The sequence below is a fragment of the Aspergillus melleus genome (genome assembly GCF_016097325.1).
Source record: "Aspergillus melleus strain CBS 546.65 chromosome Unknown contig1, whole genome shotgun sequence".
Taxonomy (NCBI): domain Eukaryota; kingdom Fungi; phylum Ascomycota; class Eurotiomycetes; order Eurotiales; family Aspergillaceae; genus Aspergillus; species Aspergillus melleus.
Window position 1 is genome coordinate 4,993,181 of NW_025763370.1, and position 16,365 is coordinate 5,009,545.

Below are 16,365 nucleotides of genomic sequence, written 5' to 3' on the forward strand. Positions count from 1 at the left end.
CATCAAACACCCATACATTCATTCTTTTCTATCCAACCACTTGTCAATCTTTATCTTATATACCTAGATAACCACAACACAATGAAGCTCACTGGAATTGTTGCCTCCCTCGCCATTGCCGGTACTGCATCTGCTGCCGCCATCCCCACTGACCCTGTCAAGGGCATCACCACCAGACTCGACGGCGCCCTGGGCAGCCTCGAGTCTGTCCTAGGCAATCTCCTCGGTGGCGCTCCTACCGAGAACTTGGTCGAAATCAAGAGTGGTGAGCCTATTATCCATGCATAAACCCCATTCCATTTGCAAAAAGCTAATATACCTAACCTGTCAGAGCTTCAACATGTCAAAGTCCAGCTGAGCCAGTGTTCTAGCTCCCACAACCAGCGCGATCTCGAGGACACCGTTGAGACTGCTGTAGAGCCTGTGACCAACAAAGCCGGCGAGACAGCCGAAACCGTGAAGGGTGCTGCCGACTGTACGTTTCGATCACATCTTGATAGGAAGTGTAATATTACTAACCAAGATTGATAGCCGCCGGCGTCAAGCGCCAGACCGACCAACTCGAGACCCTCTCTAAGGGACTCTTGCAGAAAATCAAGGGCGGTAGGTAGACAGCGTTGTCTTAGTATTCTTATACTAACTTTTGCAGGTGATCTTGATGCTGCTGGACTTCAGAATGTCCTTGGCCTGGTCCAATCGAGTAAGTCATCCTTGGATATATTGAGGACGTACAGAACTAATGAGATTTCATAGACAACATCCCCGCTGTCGGTTCTCTCCTGGGAATCTTGCTGTAAATGGCTGAAGGTCACACCTGAGTCTTCTTTCAAGGTCAATATGTCCTTCCGCATGCTGTTGAGGGGTCGTTCGGGTTCTGGGAATCTTTGATCCTTGTAATAGGTGCTTATCACTCAAACAATCTCATTGGATGTCTTCATTATACTGTCTCTATTCACTGTACTCCGTAGTTACTAGAGGCCGGCCGACAAGATACAAAACACTAGTTTGTCCTACAACATGAACACCAATGGTTTTTTAAATCCAATGTTTATGTTCGATAACTCGTATCTAGTATCATTAACCAAGAAAGTAGAGATACCAAGAATCTAACACGAACAAATTCATCAATCATCACCACCACTTCATACAAAAAGCTGACTCATCACCAACACCCCCACCAAAGAATTCCCCGCGATGCGCAGAACAAAAGTTCAATCAACCCCAAGAAACAAACCCCTCAACTACCACCACTCATTCCTCACCCTCTCCCTCTGCATCACGATCTCCTTGTTTCTTTCTTAAAAGAAAACCGAAAATGTCAGACACCGAATTCCCCTACAGCCTGTAAGTTCCCACCCCCACACCACACATACCCAAAACCCAACCTAACCCACCTCCACCAGAACAATCTCCCTCCCCCTCCCAACGACACGCCTTGCCTCGTCGGCTCTACGCACCCTCGAAGTCGACACTGAGCTCTCGCCCTTCGTGCGCCGCGACCTGGCCATCACTTCTCCTTCGCCGAAGTCTGAATCCGAACTGGATCCCGAGGCCCCCGCGGTCCTGGAGACGACGTATCGCGCGACTACAAATCGGATGCTGCGGGTGGCGGTGAACGGGTTCATGGAGAGCCTGGGCGTCATATTGGGTGTGATGGAGGAGTTGGATGTGGATGTTCTGGAAGCTGAGGAGGACGAGGAAAAGAAATGAGGGGTGAGGCCTTGTCGGCAACAATCTTCGAACGGTTGAACAGGGAAATCAATAGAGGAAATTATACGGGATACAGATATCCCCCGTGGCAGAAGGGAGGTACGATACCTGCCTACCGATTTGGGGTGCTACTTCTTGTCCAAGAGGGTATCAGCAGACACAGTGTGGCTCGGGCGCATTGCACCACAACACAAGGGGTTGGTTGCTTGGTTGCTTTACGGGACATTGATTGATCGGTTTTCTGAGCTCGCATGAACGGGTACTCGAGAGTGAAGCCGATGATCGGGAGACAGGAGAGGCTGCGTCTGGGGAGGAGAGGGGAATCTGCGCACACGGCATTGAGATCAAGTTCTGCTGCTTGCTGGGTTGGTCGGGTCTGGTCGACTCGGCCTATGTGCTGGAGTGAAGAGGGCTATTTGGCCCCACAGTTGAGAAGTCCATTTAAAGAAGATATAGACTCGGAAGATAATACATGATTATTGATTCATAATAGGAATGTGTAGTGAAATTATTCGAGTCCGTTGATGCCTGCGTACGCGGAAATAAACTAGAGACAAGAGAACGCATTTAGAAGCTAGGTAAATAATATTGTCCATTGGGAGAAGAGAGAAGAACCAGGAATAAGTAAGGAAAAAAGGAAAGATGCAAAAAAAAACTAATTAGTTACTACTACGATGTTTGTTGCAATGAGCGGGAAAGGGAAAAGCAAAAAAGAAAGCCCAACGCGGGGCTCGAACCCGCAGCCTTGTGATTAAGAGTCACACGCTCTACCGATTGAGCTAGCCAGGCTGGCTTGTTGAATAGCGCTTTAAAATAGTGTAATATTAAACTAATCTAAAGATCCTAATTTTCTATCCTGTTCATTGGTCTTCGTAACCTGCACCAGTAGTAGTTAGACAAGGCAAGTAGGTATGGCCTCGAGAGCCAACGTGGTAAAAGCGGTGCTACGCCTTGCGCAGTTATTATAACGGCTCCAAAGCCTTGGGTCAGGAGGGTAGCCCAACAAATTGTTATCAAAAAGAGACAAACTGTTATGTTCCCCGGTACTATATATACATGCTTTATATCATCGCTCAGTATGTACCAGGCCCACGCGAGCAAAAGTTGGATAACCACAATCAATACAGAGATAAATGTTGCGGATATTGTCATGTTCTCTCCCTAAAGCCAACAGCAAACCCAAAAATATCCCCCCCCATAATCCCGAAACATATCTAGTCCAGTGATTCCGAAACATGGCGTCTACAATCGCAATACTTCAGATCCCCTGATATTCCTTAGGACAACAAACCAGAGAGAAGAACTACTGTCAGCACGCTACAACCCCCCTTTCCTCTTTGTATACCGTAAGTGGGAAAGTATATAGTTAAATTGATGATTCAAGCCAGGGACCATCCCTTATAAGCCTTGGTTATATAAACATCAAGGATCATTATAGGATCTACCCTGTATGAGCCCGAAATTCACATTGAGAAAATAGAAACCCCATATAGTTGTACTCAGTAGGCCTAGGTCTCTCCTCTCGAGAATCTCTATACATAGATCACTGGATACCAACGGTACAGAGAGGCTCAGAATTTCTACTCAACACCCATTGAGGTCGCCTGGGGAAAGGACGGGGTCGACGAAAAACTGATAGCGGCAAGAAACGGAAATATTCTGCAGTGTAGTTAATTAGGAGACTAGGATAGAGAGCCGTCCCTACGGATGGGACAACTACTCCAATATATCGTCCATACAAACATCTAGCACAGTAGAATGGTCATATGTCCGATCTAGATTTCATGTCGCCGTGGAACAGGAAAACCAAGCATAGTTCAGAGGACACTACTGATCCGACCCAGTAATCTCGTTCAAGAGCCGCTTTCTAATCGTCTCGAGTCGCATGAGACTGTTATTTTGCAGAGGACCATGGAATACATCTTCTCTCCACTAAGTTGTGCTCTCAACCCGAAGCTCCGATGGCCAACCTCACCGGAAGGGCTACATTTCGGGTCCCGGGAATTCCAAATTGTCTATGTCAAACATTGACGACGACTGATTTACCAGATTGACCTGGATCCAGAATCGTCAGTTCGGAGACTGAGCCACATCGGAGACTGCACGGAGAATATCGAAGGACCCGGCTTGGCTGCAACTGGAACCAGTCAACGAGCGATCTAGACAAGCGCTGCTGCATAAGCAACCAGCCCGACCGTTGGTCTCCATTGTTATTATCATGGTTCTTGTTGGAATGGCCCTGCAGATAATAATCTTCTACGCCCCGTCCAGGGCCTCCAGGCTCGTCGTATTACCAAGCACAAGTGGAGACGACACCAAGTATTTGGAATTCTGCTGGGGAACGCTCATAATTCATATAGAAAGATGACTATGCCCATGCACTGCTGACAAACGCTGCATAAAACCAGAACGGGCGGACCTGCTGGCCTGCCGAATCAGGCAATCTCCCCGCACCTGATGATGACATCGCCGGCCGCCTTTGCAATCCCGTCCCGCCATTCATTCCTTCGCCTCTGTTCATTAATCCTGCCTCGGTCCGCTCACCAGTCTGAGTAGTATGCTTATATTGCCTTCGATCACCTCCCGCAGACTTGCTTCGTCTTTCTTCCCTACCATCTCGCAGAAGAATTCTGTTTTCCGTGCTGCTACTTTTACCTCGCCCATCTTCGTGAGATCCATCCATACCACGCAAACCATGTCTTCCGCAACTAGCTTTTACGATTTCGAGCCGGTGGATAGTACGTCGTCTCTCCTTCTCCCTTTATTTCCTCTTCCTTTCCCATCCCCCCAACAGAAAGACAAGGCGAACAGAACACCCTCTAACCTGTGAACCACATCAAAACAGAAAAGGGAAACCCCTACCCCCTCACCAGCCTCAAAGGCAAAGTCGTCCTTGTCGTCAACACAGCCTCCAAATGCGGCTTCACGCCCCAATTCCAAGGCCTCGAGACCCTCTACCAGAACCTCAAGGGCAAATACCCCGACGACTTCCTCATCATCGGCTTCCCCTGCAACCAGTTCGGCAGCCAAGACCCTGGCTCCAACGACGAAATCCAGTCCTTCTGCCAGCTCAACTACGGCGTCACGTTCCCCGTGCTGGGCAAGTTGGACGTGAACGGGGAGCAGGCGGCGCCTGTGTGGACTTGGATGAAGGAGCAGCAGCCCGGCGTGCTGGGGCTGAAGCGCGTCAAGTGGAACTTCGAGAAGTTTCTTATCTCGGCCGACGGGAAGGTGGTGGGGCGGTGGGCGAGTCTCACCAAGCCCGAGTCGTTGGAGGATACGATTGTGAAGGAGATCGAGAAGGCGAAGAAGGAGGGCACTTTGGCGTCGGCGAGTGCGGGCGCGGGTGGTGAAGCTGCTGAGCAGGCGAAGTTGTCCTAGGTTTATTTGTCTGGGGTGCGGGATACGTGTTTTTTTTGTTCAAGTTGCGAGTCTTTCTGTTTGTCTGCAATTGTGTATAATATGTGACTTAAGGGCGAGAGATCTTCCATTATGCGGTGATACGCTACATGCTCACCGAGAACATTAATGTCTTTTTTTCTCTCATGACTCTACTCGTAAAGACAAACGTAGATCCAATCAGTCCCCAATCAAGCCGCAGCACCACCCTTGGGAATCAAATTGCGCAACGAGAGATCGTAAACCACATCTTCCACCTTTTTGACCTGCAGAAAACGTCAATCACCCTGTTATATTCGTTGACAAACCACCCTCAGAGGACTTACGCTATATTTGATCCCATCGCTCCTCTTGCGTAGAATATCGTTCTTCAGATTCAGCAGCTGGAACCCAGCGAACAGGTCCTTGATGAAGTTGCCGATCTGCAACGGACGAGTATAATCTCCCAGAGTGACGGAGTTGACGGCCAGGCGAGACTGAAGTGATAGCTCTGGTTAGAAGCGCTGAACCAATCGGATAGAGAACGAGACCGAGACAGAGGAAAAGAAGCTAAAGGAAGCAGGGAAACGAAGAAAAGAAAAAACGAACCAGCTCCTCAACCATCGAAATCAACGCAAGCAGATACTCCTCGATCGTCAGATGGAACGCATCCTGCTCCTTCAAGTTCACGGGGACTTTATGAAAGAAAACCGGAAATAATTAGCCGCCAACCACGAAGCAGAATGCACCAGATACGAAGTAGTTATCCAACATACCGTCCAAGAACTTGCCAACCTCCTCAATGGTCAAGAACGAAGCCGAGCTGGAGCTTTTGTACTCCTCGAACCCACCGAGCCAGGCGCAGAGCTCGATCGATGAGACCTGACGGTAGTTATTAGCGTCGTTCGTCGCTCTTCTCGTTCAAAGTGGATAGATGAAGGGAGATCGGAGAAAGCCGAACTAACCAGGTTCTGAAGCTCGCGAGTCCACAAGCCATTGTACTTGTAAAAGGGATGCTTGTCAGCGACGCCCTTCAGCCGGGTGACTTCCTCACGCTGAGCGAGGATCTCCTTGGTTGCGTCGTCAAGGACGGGTTTCACTGATCGATCAAGTAGGTTAATTAAGTTTTCGCGGACATGCAACCAACGAAATGGAATGCAGCAAAACTGCAGGACCCCTAGTGGAACAGAAAACAGAAATGAAAGTAAAGGAAATCTCACACTGCCCGGCAGGCGTCGAATGCGCTCTAGACAGGATCGCCTGCGTAGATCGGCCTATTTGATCGATAGTCAGCATCTTGACAGCTCAACCAACCCGTAGAAAACCACTGAAAAAAACACAAAAGCATTGAAGATAGAGACATACCCTTCCTCGCTAGCGTCTGAACGATCTCATGAAGCTCCTAGATGAAGATGAAGAGCATCCCGCGTCAACGACAGCTCGGTTTGTGTTTTCTTGGCGCGGAACTCCCGCCGACTTACATCGCGGACTGCAGCCTCCTCGTCGATCTTAGTCTGGAGGTCTTCGAAAATGGCGTGGTCGATCATCTTTATCCCTTGTATTGCGCTTTTTTTGACTTGGAATGAGTCGACTTTCGTAGGGACTGGATGCGGTGAGTCGCGAGGGAGTTACGGGGGGATAATTGGTGAAGTTACGTCAAGGAAGGGAAGAGGAAAAGTGAAGAAAATTGCGGGGCCTGAGATGTTCTGCCTTGGGCATCGCGTTTTGTACAGGTGTTTGCTGCCACCATCGCAAATAGGGAAAGTTTGAGTGAATGAGATTGATTTGCAGAATTCTTGACTTATTTTCTTGGTTTATTGTTATTTTTTCTCTAATGTGATTAGGATGGTTGTGTAAGAGACATCACATATATGGTGAATACCAGTACATTAGGATTAACGAAGTTATTGAGACGAAGTTGATAAGCAATTTCCCTTTATTGTTTATTTCTATCATCGTCGTTTTCTGAAACAATCAAGGGTCCCAAATAGAGCAAAGAGATGACCCCAAGCCCCGGCAAGTCCTCGATCGTTCCAGCCTCATAATTCATGTAGACATCAAATCACCATCGCACCCGCAGACAGTTACCATCCTAGTAGCGATACCTCGTCGAATAATCTACACCTCGATTAGCGTCCGGATATCTCCCCAATAACAAGTGGAAAAAGGAGATCGAATACTCACCCTTCGGACTAACCACCAGACCACGTCCCTTCTTGGCACCCTTGTAGATCGTCTCGATGATATCGATCAGCTCCTGCTTGTCTTCGAGCACCCAGTTCAATTTATTGTTGTTTCCGGTTCCGAAATCACACATCATATGTTTGTTTCTATGTCAGTTGTTAGAGTGGACTGCAGCGGTGAACGCAGACAGAGCAGCGGAGACGCAACTCACCGGTAGAAGAACATGATGGTCATCGGATCGAACAGTTCGTACATGGTGTTGAATTCAGGCACCTCGTCGATGTCGCAGAGGTAAATCACGGCGAAGTCTGCGCGGTAGTTAGTCGATGTGGGTTGTGAGGTCTCCTACGCCGAACAGGCAGGGCAGGGACGCAAAGAAGCGCAAGACTTACTCTTGACTCGCTCGGCGATTTTGAAGAGCACTTCATCCTGGCGCATACCTGCATCGCATCGTTAGATTTCAAGACCGACGTTTTCCGGGATTGGGAAAGATCTCACAGTCGACGTCATGGTCACGACCGAATCGGATGACCTATGGGAGTATTCCGTATTAGCGATCTCGCTGGCTCGTGAGCAGATAGGATGAACGAGACGTACCACAAGACGATCTTCCTCGCTGAGGATGGCCTGGTCAACGTGCCATGCAGTGTGCAGATGGGGCAGGACGACGGAACCCATGGCGACGGCTTGCGGTAGATCAAGTATAGAAGGTTGTAGTGATCAGGTTGGATGCGGCTGGTCCTGTCCAGATGAGCTTCTTTGATATCACGTGAAAATGACTTCTACAGCACAACCAGACGGTACGAGAATAGAACTGCAACTTCAACAAAAATAGGGTTTGCGATTTACAAGTAGGACACGGGATAGACAGGTAAAATTCATTTCAGATGTGATCGAGTACGTGTAATCATCTAGCTACTCTACAATCTTTCTTCTCCAAGCAGCTGGATATACCAGCCAAATTGATGAAAAAAGAGGTTCGCGTCGATCGGGGATAGTGTAAGCCCGATGACACTGTGTGGCCAGACATGCGCAAGCACAGAGGTCCGGCCACGAGATCCAAAAATGAGATTAATCAATGTTGTGTTCCTTAGAACACTTTCAGAGATTAAACTGAAAAGAACAGATACTACACTTGATCTAAGCCAAAAGGCAAAGAGAGCTGGAGAAGAAAAGAAAAAAAGAGTAAATGGAGGGGGGCGGCGCGCAGTATTTAAGCCAGCGCGTGGGTGGCCCGTGCGGACGCTAGTCACTAGCGTCCATGATGCGGGCTGCAAGCGAGGGGTGACTCAGCGTGTTAGCCCCACTGCGATTGGCGGACGGGGTGCAACCCTAATGGCCTACCGGAACGGGTCTAGCGACTCGCACGGGAAGAGGAGAGTCGCTCCACTGACTAAGCCGATCCGGGCTCCATGCGTTATCGCTAATCCCACTCGGCAGCCTTTTCGCTTCAGTTTTTTCTCCAAGCGCAGGATACTCACTTCTTTGCGACAACTCCCTATCCCCTCAACCCCCCCTTCAAATCTCCCATTCCAGTCACAATGGCTCCCGCTGTTTCTGTATGTTTCCAATCCACAAACTGCTTTGCTGTTCCCCCTTGAGAGGCTTGTTCGATCCAGTATAATTCATCGGTTCTGACAACCTCTCGGGGGTTTCGACCTTACTATGGAACAGTAGGCTAATCGATATCTTTCCCCGGTGAATAGGCTCGTGGTCGCAAGGCCCAGAAGGTCACCAAGAAGGTACGTACATGGGTCGCATTTACTCCAGCTTTCCCAACTCGAGGTGTTCAATACTAACCTCTTCGCCTGCAGTATGTCATCAACGCTTCTCAGCCCGTGAACGACAAGATCTTCGACCTCTCCGCTTTCGAGAAGTTCCTCCACGACCGCATCAAGGTTGAGGGCCGCGTCGGCAACCTCGGTGACAAGATCGTCATCTCCCAGTCCGGCGAGGGCAAGATCGAAGTCGTTGCCCACATCCCCTTCTCTGGTCGCTACCTCAAGTACTTGTACGTCTTCTTCTTCGCCCCGGCTTCGCGCCTGTCATTTCTCTGTGGAGTACCTTGCACGCGGTTTTGCTAACGCGAATCCCCCTCTCCCTACAGGACCAAGAAGTACCTCAAGAAGCAGCAGCTCCGTGACTGGCTCCGTGTCGTCTCCACCTCCAAGGGTGTCTACGAGCTCCGCTTCTACAACGTCGTCAACGAGGAGGGCGACGAGGAGGAGGAGTAAATTCCTTCTGACCACGGAATCATGAACAGCCAATAAAAAAAAGCGAAAAAGTTTTTCTGGCTTTGGACTGGGTTTTCGGTGCGCGAAACGCACCGCTTGGGGGGTTGTTCTTGATTGTGTTCAACACAAGACGGGACCAAGTTTTCTTCAATGAGTTTGGGAGTTGGTACCGTGGACCTGGTTCATGGCTGTTCAGAGGATGAATGTGCTCGGTCGTATGGCATGGCTGGTTGCTCTTGTGACGGAGCAAGGTGCTGGGTTCTGCGGGGGATTGTCTCAGCCTGAAAAGGTAGTGGTCTTTCGCTCCTAGCATGTCTGCTTGTTGCGGTGGTTGGCTGGTGTCGTTAGTTCTACTCCATGACGTTACGAATGGTAGATCATGAATTGAGCCTTTATTACTCTGATATCGTTTCGCGCGTAAGCAATTCACACCACCTAGGTAATTGTTCCATGGCCCCTGAATGTCCCATACATTGAATAGAAGCCGAGAAGGAAGGCACCATGTAGCTTCGGAATATTCTAACCTGAACTGGTTCTTTTCTGCCCGGCTCCTCGGCCGAGTTTCAGATCTTCTGCAGCATCTTCTGGCGTACCCGGTGGAGGAACAAGGCGATCACCTTTGAAGACCCACCCTTTGGACTTGAGTAGTGTCCAGGTGCCTGCGGCTTTGACCCGAACGAGATCGCCCGTGGCAACCGCATCCTCCTTGGAATCATGGCCTTGATCTCCTCCCGTCTGGATATCCCGATCGAGATGTTTCTTGCATAGTACCTTGAGACTCATGCGAATAGGCAAGCCCCGCGGATGTGGGTAGAGGAGGACAGTGTCGATGACTGTCGGGTGGATGATGCGACATGCATTCAGATCGTTATCGATGGCATGCCCGATGAGTGGGGTATCGGGCTGGAGAAACTGGAACAACAAGGCTCGTGCTGCTGCCGGGGACTCCACCACCTGCAGGGGCGCCGGTTCGATGTCCCCCCCTTCTTTTGTGGCAGAGTCCGTTTTGGGAGGCAACGTGCCGTATGGGATCGCTTGGGTGTAATGCTCTGGAAAGACACCGGAGAAGCGCGAATTCAGGTCCAGCACCTCGCCCATTGGCCGGACGAGGACGTCGAGGAGCTGCTCGCCTTCAGGCCAGCTGACAGCGGTCATCCGGATCAGTTCCAGTCCCAACGTGGTATAACCCATCTCGCAATCAAAAGACACGGGCGGTTGGGGCCCTTTTTCGGGCTGAACGGGCGTGGTTTCAAATTGAAGGATTGACGCAAGCCTTTTGCTTTCCGTCACCTTGTAGACATGCGTTTGGCCTTTAGTGCAGCCGGAAGATGTCCCTATGGTTTCGTTGCAGCAGGAAAAGTAGGCCTCTCGAGGCCCAGTAATATGATCAGTCGGTCGTTTCGGTGGGTAAACGGGTTTTCCAGAGTGATAGGTGCAATTTCCACCCGTCGTTAATGAGCCATCCTCACGGCGACCGGGAAACACCTGAAAGCGCCCGCTACAACGGTCACATTTCTCCCACCCTTTCGACTCGACGACACCCTTTCTGGCGTTCTCAACTTCCTCGGTCGTGGGTGCTTTAGTCACGTAGCCAAATTCCTCAAGACCTTCCAGAGGCTTGACAAGTTTTTTAGCAAGTGCAATTTCTTCCGGGATGCGCAATCCTGTAGTGAGGGTCTTGGGTTTCTTTGGCTCTGATGTGTTGGACGGGATCTTGTAGTATCGCTGATTCAGATGAGACTTGACCTCCTTAATCCAGTCATCTTGGCTCATCTTCGACAGCTTCACGATCCGAAGTTTGATAACATTTGAGTATATACTTGCGTTGTCCTTCGCCACATTTTCCTCCTCGTCCAATGCCATCGTGATCAGCTCGTTTGGAGTCAGCATTAGATAATCCTCTGGGCCCTCTTTCTGCCTAGCCATCTTGCTATTCAGGGAAGACATGGCGGCGTGAAGCTTCTTCAGGATTGCTAAGCGAACTCCATGCGACGCAGGAGATTTTGTGAGCATGCGAGGGTTGAGGCTTTCGCGAGGAGCGTGCCTCGGTGGGAAAGCTACCTTCGGCTTCTCAGCGGAAGGCACATCCCGCGGGGTTGATGTTGATTTGGACTTTGATGGTGGTGGTGGCGGCGGCGAGACCTGCCGAGCGACAGATTGAAGCTGACTGGGCTTTTGGCCTGCCGGTTGAGATGGTTTGCGCGCTGCGTTCGCAAATGAAGTTCCCTGAGCCGTTGGCTGGGTCCTGGACGACGATAGAGATCCCGGAGCGACTTGACTGGGTTCCGTCGTTACTTGCAATCTAGGCTTCTTGGGGGCCGGCGTGTCCTGGACAGGTGATTCGTCGTATGTGGCGTAGACATCCAGAGCGATCGTATTCTTTTGATCGCCCGCATTGGCGTTGGGGGGTGGGTGAGAGAAGAGGCATGTCAGCAGAGAGCATTGCTCACCCTGCGGACATGGAATGTCTCTGAATAAGCCAAGCGGAGGAAACATAATGGCTGGGAAGTGAGGTATGTATGAACGGACGGGATATATGATGAGATAAGGTATTGACAAGATGGTGTAAATTGTTGCATGGATCATTCCCTCCCGCCCCGAGGTCTGTAACTACATGCGTTGACTACAACATGTAAAAAGTATGGTCAGACTGACGATGGAGGTAGGACTTTGTTTGTGGCCATTGAGTTGAATGCTGGTTCCTTTGTAACATGCTCTCTTCCGTAGGATGAGAATGAGGCAGAGACACTAGCTCAATGGCATGGACCATGCCAAGAGGTCAAGAGAAGAGGTGTGTAGCCATGCTAATCCTTTTAAGCACCACGGTGGATTGTAATCTGTTGCCCGAGTATCGAGAACAGCACAAAGAGTCGATGACAGGAGAGAGAGAGGAGAGAGAGAAGAGAGACCGAGACAGCTGGAGAGCGGAGGGTGACGGCCAAACAGTGCAAACACCTGCCCCCATCCTCAGGCATCAACAGGACCAACAACGTCGCCAGCCCTAAGTCAGGCGCTGTGCCCGACGCCGACAGCAACCATTGCAGTTGCGTAAGCTAGAATCAGATTCGTCTTCCGACCACCTAGCAAGCCGGACTGTCATTCGAGGTTGGGATCCCAAGATACTGCAGAGAGCCGCTCTGGTAGCCCTTCGTGGCTTGTCAGTATGCGGGTGTCCCTCTCAGACCAAGTTTCGGAGCACGACGCGGGCTAACGTTTGCTCTTAAGGGGCGACGTGCCTACGTAGCAGCTTTTGGACTTAGACGGTAGGCATGTCTCCTGATGAAGTGGTCTCAATAATCTAGCGCCTGAGATATTTTTCTAGAGTATTCATAGCATACGGGGCTGGCCAAATTTCCAGCGATCGCCCCGGGAAGAGAAGTCCAAGACATCCAAAGTTCTACAGAGTCGCACCAAACAAACACCAAGCAGTTGAACAGGATTGAAGATAAACCAGGTAACAAATCCAGGAAGAATCCCCAACCACAGCAATTCTGAATCAAATGTTTCTCAGTCGACTCTATCATCTTCTACCAAGACAACTGCGGGCAGCCAAATCACGGGCTCAGGAGACTGCTGATTCAATTTGTGGCGCATTGCTGGACGGAAGACCAATAGTATTCGGTGTCCATCGAGCTTGGTGTCGCCAGAACCCACGCCATGATACTCATGTGCTGACAGCTCATCGGAGCTCGAATGGTAGGTTGGACCAATGTCGGCCAGCCGCGAAAATTCTGTTTGTCCCGAACATTGGTCGTTGGAGAGTGCAGCATGGCTAGCTCTCGTGTAGATTGCCACCAGCTCCTCTCGGCGCTTTTTCTCGACCTCATCACTGGCTGGAGTCTTCAGCAATGACAGAACCGGCCCACTGAGTAGAAGATCCTTAGCCAATCGTGCCGCGGCAGCTTCGCGGCGACCTTGATTGTATCGACCAAATGTGAGGTTTGTAGCTTGAGTGGGTTCCACCTAGTTAGAGAGCCGAACGGTCTCTCTTCTCCAACACTCCGCCATGATTGGGTTTGCTACACAGCGTTAGCCGTAATTCAGGAGCACTGGACATGGAAAACTCGATGAGGATTGCGCCTACTTTCTAGAAACCTTTCATAAAGGTATTCCAGCCGCTCGCCAAAAGTATCGTCCTCGGCTTGATCCTGGGCACCCTTTCCGTCAAGGTACCAGAACGGATGCTCTATCATCCTGACGTGCAGGTCCTGGTATACCAATGCCGTAAGAAGAACCTCTGCCACGAGCCCGTCCTTCATGGCAGGGGCCCTTTCGACAAAATCATCCCAGGTATCTTGGACACAAAATCCGTCCAAGTGGCTGATGATGGTGGATTTCTGCTCCTCCGACAAGCGGGCCAGATCCGACGGTTCTGATGCCGCATATTGTATTACCCATTTCCCCACAGCATAAAGCAGGAGCACAAACAGCTGTTGGATGGCGTCGGGGTCCTCCATCCATTGTGTGGCCGCGCCAGCATCGATCAGGATCCATTTTGAACTGATCTGGCTGCGAATGCTCTCTATCTCGGGTGAGATGGCTCGCTTACGTCCATGTTCGGGGGCGTTTCTTTTGTCCTGGACCACAGGTTTCTCGACCCTGTTCCCCTCTTTCGACACCGAAGAATCTGTTCGGCTTTTCTAAATGCACGTTAGCCTTTTGCCAAAGTACTAGAGATCATCGTGAGAGGCAACCCCACCTGAGCCTTTTTGTTTTTGCGCGTGGACACCATGATGTGCAGATATTCAGATCAACGAGAAATGGAAGATTGAGAAGTAAAACGTGAGCAGGGGCGTCTCTAGCCTTTTTATCTCTAGCCCTGTTAACTGCTGACTTTATTCTCTTTTTCTTTCAAGACCTTGTGAAATATCTAGCGCGAATGAGCTGAGGGGGGGGGTCTGGACGCTTCTTTGTTACCATGACATGGAGACTGCGGTCTTTGTTGCCATCATATTGGTCGAACTGAAATGCGAAAAATAGATAATAAAATAGAAACCAACATTAAAGAAGGATTAAAGATAGGGGGGAAACAAAAAAGAAAGAAAAGGCAAAAAAGAATAAAAAAATATGAAGCAAGCGCAAAATTGGACGAAGAGGTGTGATGCTCACTGTAGCCTCCCGAGACATTAATTTGGAGGCCTCAATTTCCACAACCTAGTCATCATTAAGAACCCCCAACCGGCCAGCATGAAAAGGAGGGGCATGTCCCTCTAGCTCGCAGCCTTTCTGAGCCATTCTACTTATCTTCGATCACCAGTATACTCCTCTCTTCTTCTTCTTCTTCTTCTTCTTCTTCTTCTTCTTCTTCTTCTTCTTCATCTCCATAATTTAATCCGGAATACGCAACACCTCATAATGAATTCGAACACCAGACTCATCATATGCATCGATTACGGATGCACGTCAACAGGTAAGCAGTCCTCGTAATTTAGTCACACGATCTCACCGGTTGCGCAGGCGTTGCCTATGTTCCCTCCGATGGAAGTCCGGAAGCGATAAGGGAAATACTTCAATGGCCTGGCAAAACTGCACGCAAGGTGCCATCCCTTTTATCGATTTCTGAGGCGGAGAGTCCTCACCGAACTTTATGGGGATTTGAAGCACATGATGAAATGGTCACGTACGCTTGGACAAAGTTATTGCTTGACCAAAACTTCAACCCAAACGAATTTACCGATGTGGTTCTGGACGCCCTGACTCGCAGCCAAATCATGAAGTTACCTTACGGGACACAGGCAAAGACAATGGTGGCCACCTACTTGGAAAAGCTGAACCAGCACATCTGGGGCCTACTCAAAGGCAGGAATATCGATGCTGATAGTACGCCGATCGAGTACTGGCTGGCAGCGCCAGCCCATTGGCGCGAAGAGACGAAACTCCTGCTGATGCAAGCGGCGGAAGAGGCTGGGTTCAAGGCTAAACCAGCCGATCGGATACATATGGTATCAGAAGCCGAAGCCGCCGCCCTGAGCGTTCTCCATACCTTTGCCTCGCGTCTTGAGGTTTGTCCATGCGGCTGCGGATACCGTTGATCGTAGGCACTAACACCAAGTTAGGTGAACGATGGCCTTCTTGTTTGCGACTGCGGTGGGGGGACTGTTGTGAGTTCCCTGGAGAAGGCATTTATAGACTTCGGACTAAACATATGTTAGGATATCGGCACGTTCTACATATCAGACGTAGAGCCTCGATTATTCTTCGAAGAACTTACAGCAGTTCAAGGTACGCAATGTCCAACGAAAAGCAGAAAGGAGGGAGGTGCTAATGAGTACAGGCGGCAAGTGTGGTGGCGCTGCTGTAGATAGCCGGTTTTACCAACTACTTCGTAGTCAGCTTGGTGATGCGCTCCAGTCTGTGCCATCAGCACAATTAGGAGCGCATGGTAAACTGATGACCAATTTCCAAAGCAATATCAAGTCAGGGTTTACGGGCAGAGCCGAGGAATCTTTCCATATACCCCTAGAGCTGCACGGGGTCGCCAAAATGGACTCATCCATCTACGACGGAAGAAGAAAGCACGTTATTCTCACCTCAGAGCACCTCCGGCAAATTTTCGATCCGGTCCTTGACCGAATACTCGAATTGATAATCAAACAGAAAGCTGCAGCCGACAGGAAGTTCGGTCGGGAAGTCATTCATGTACGAATTTAGTCTGTCAGATCTGGAAGGGCTAATCGAGCTGACTATGTAGAAAATCATTTTGACCGGAGGCTTCAGCAATTCTCCATATCTCCGATCACGGTTGGAGGGAGCCCTGCGCCCGATCATGGAAGTCGAATTCTTGCCAGGTAATAATTCGAATGAACGGATATTCCTGGGGGAAGCTGCTGTTTCTTACGGAGCATGTCTAAGAGGTCTG

The 16,365-nt window shown here is 50.0% G+C and overlaps 9 protein-coding genes and 1 non-coding gene across 10 annotated transcripts; 5 read left to right on the forward strand and 5 right to left on the reverse strand.

The window, feature by feature from the left end:
- Positions 1-81: 81 nt before the first annotated feature.
- Positions 82-797, forward strand: LDX57_001793 (uncharacterized protein; the record flags this gene model as incomplete). Its single annotated transcript, XM_046083439.1, has 5 exons — positions 82-265; positions 332-475; positions 532-603; positions 650-700; positions 754-797. 5 exons carry the CDS (start codon positions 82-84, stop codon positions 795-797), a joined length of 495 nt encoding a protein of 164 aa, XP_045939396.1.
- Positions 798-1,315: 518 nt separating this feature from the next.
- On the forward strand, positions 1,316-1,710 carry LDX57_001794 (CTAG/PCC1 family protein; the record flags this gene model as incomplete). Its single annotated transcript, XM_046083440.1, has 2 exons — positions 1,316-1,344; positions 1,404-1,710. 2 exons carry the CDS (start codon positions 1,316-1,318, stop codon positions 1,708-1,710), a joined length of 336 nt encoding a protein of 111 aa, XP_045939397.1.
- Positions 1,711-2,426: 716 nt separating this feature from the next.
- LDX57_001795 lies at positions 2,427-2,499 on the reverse strand. Its single transcript has one exon. It is a non-coding gene; the product is annotated as a tRNA-Lys (tRNA).
- A 1,481-nt stretch (positions 2,500-3,980) lies between these two features.
- GPX2 (glutathione peroxidase) lies at positions 3,981-5,240 on the forward strand. Its single transcript, XM_046083441.1, has 2 exons — positions 3,981-4,448; positions 4,556-5,240. Exons 1-2 carry the CDS (start codon positions 4,268-4,270, stop codon positions 5,089-5,091), a joined length of 717 nt encoding a protein of 238 aa, XP_045939398.1. The 5' UTR covers positions 3,981-4,267; the 3' UTR covers positions 5,092-5,240.
- A 60-nt stretch (positions 5,241-5,300) lies between these two features.
- tsn1 (translin) lies at positions 5,301-6,635 on the reverse strand (the record flags this gene model as incomplete). Its single annotated transcript, XM_046083442.1, has 8 exons — positions 5,301-5,375; positions 5,436-5,585; positions 5,698-5,783; positions 5,865-5,970; positions 6,054-6,187; positions 6,309-6,362; positions 6,454-6,490; positions 6,570-6,635. The coding sequence occupies 8 exons, from the start codon at positions 6,633-6,635 to the stop codon at positions 5,301-5,303; spliced, it is 708 nt and encodes a 235-aa protein (XP_045939399.1).
- A 545-nt stretch (positions 6,636-7,180) lies between these two features.
- DIM1_1 (DIM1 family thioredoxin-like protein) lies at positions 7,181-8,125 on the reverse strand (the record flags this gene model as incomplete). The annotated part of the gene is made up of 5 exons (XM_046083443.1): positions 7,870-8,125; positions 7,771-7,804; positions 7,665-7,712; positions 7,484-7,580; positions 7,181-7,418 (listed from the first exon to the last, which is right to left on the reverse strand). Exons 1-5 carry the CDS (start codon positions 7,948-7,950, stop codon positions 7,181-7,183), a joined length of 498 nt encoding a protein of 165 aa, XP_045939400.1. The 5' UTR covers positions 7,951-8,125.
- Positions 8,126-8,813: 688 nt separating this feature from the next.
- On the forward strand, positions 8,814-9,506 carry RPL22 (60S ribosomal protein eL22; the record flags this gene model as incomplete). The annotated part of the gene is made up of 4 exons (XM_046083444.1): positions 8,814-8,831; positions 8,979-9,014; positions 9,087-9,283; positions 9,380-9,506. The coding sequence occupies 4 exons, from the start codon at positions 8,814-8,816 to the stop codon at positions 9,504-9,506; spliced, it is 378 nt and encodes a 125-aa protein (XP_045939401.1).
- Positions 9,507-10,025: 519 nt separating this feature from the next.
- rex3 (putative RNA exonuclease Rex3) lies at positions 10,026-12,002 on the reverse strand (the record flags this gene model as incomplete). Its single annotated transcript, XM_046083445.1, has 1 exon — positions 10,026-12,002. The coding sequence occupies one exon, from the start codon at positions 12,000-12,002 to the stop codon at positions 10,026-10,028; it is 1,977 nt and encodes a 658-aa protein (XP_045939402.1).
- Positions 12,003-13,013: 1,011 nt separating this feature from the next.
- On the reverse strand, positions 13,014-14,500 carry LDX57_001801 (uncharacterized protein; the record flags this gene model as incomplete). The annotated part of the gene is made up of 2 exons (XM_046083446.1): positions 13,591-14,500; positions 13,014-13,453 (listed from the first exon to the last, which is right to left on the reverse strand). The coding sequence occupies exons 1-2, from the start codon at positions 13,961-13,963 to the stop codon at positions 13,014-13,016; spliced, it is 813 nt and encodes a 270-aa protein (XP_045939403.1). The 5' UTR covers positions 13,964-14,500.
- A 750-nt stretch (positions 14,501-15,250) lies between these two features.
- On the forward strand, positions 15,251-16,157 carry LDX57_001802 (Hsp70 family protein; the record flags this gene model as incomplete). Its single annotated transcript, XM_046083447.1, has 4 exons — positions 15,251-15,508; positions 15,563-15,607; positions 15,659-15,728; positions 15,781-16,157. The coding sequence occupies 4 exons, from the start codon at positions 15,251-15,253 to the stop codon at positions 16,155-16,157; spliced, it is 750 nt and encodes a 249-aa protein (XP_045939404.1).
- Between the last annotated feature and the right edge of the window lie 208 nt (positions 16,158-16,365).

Bases quoted from the DNA above. Each gene is read 5' to 3' on its own strand.
- GPX2 (XM_046083441.1), top strand. From the start codon at position 4,268: ATGCTTATATTGCCTTCGATCACCTCCCGCAGACTTGCTTCGTCTTTC. The intron at 4,449-4,555 runs GTACGTCGTCTC...ACATCAAAACAG, and splicing joins CGATTTCGAGCCGGTGGATA to AAAAGGGAAACCCCTACCCC.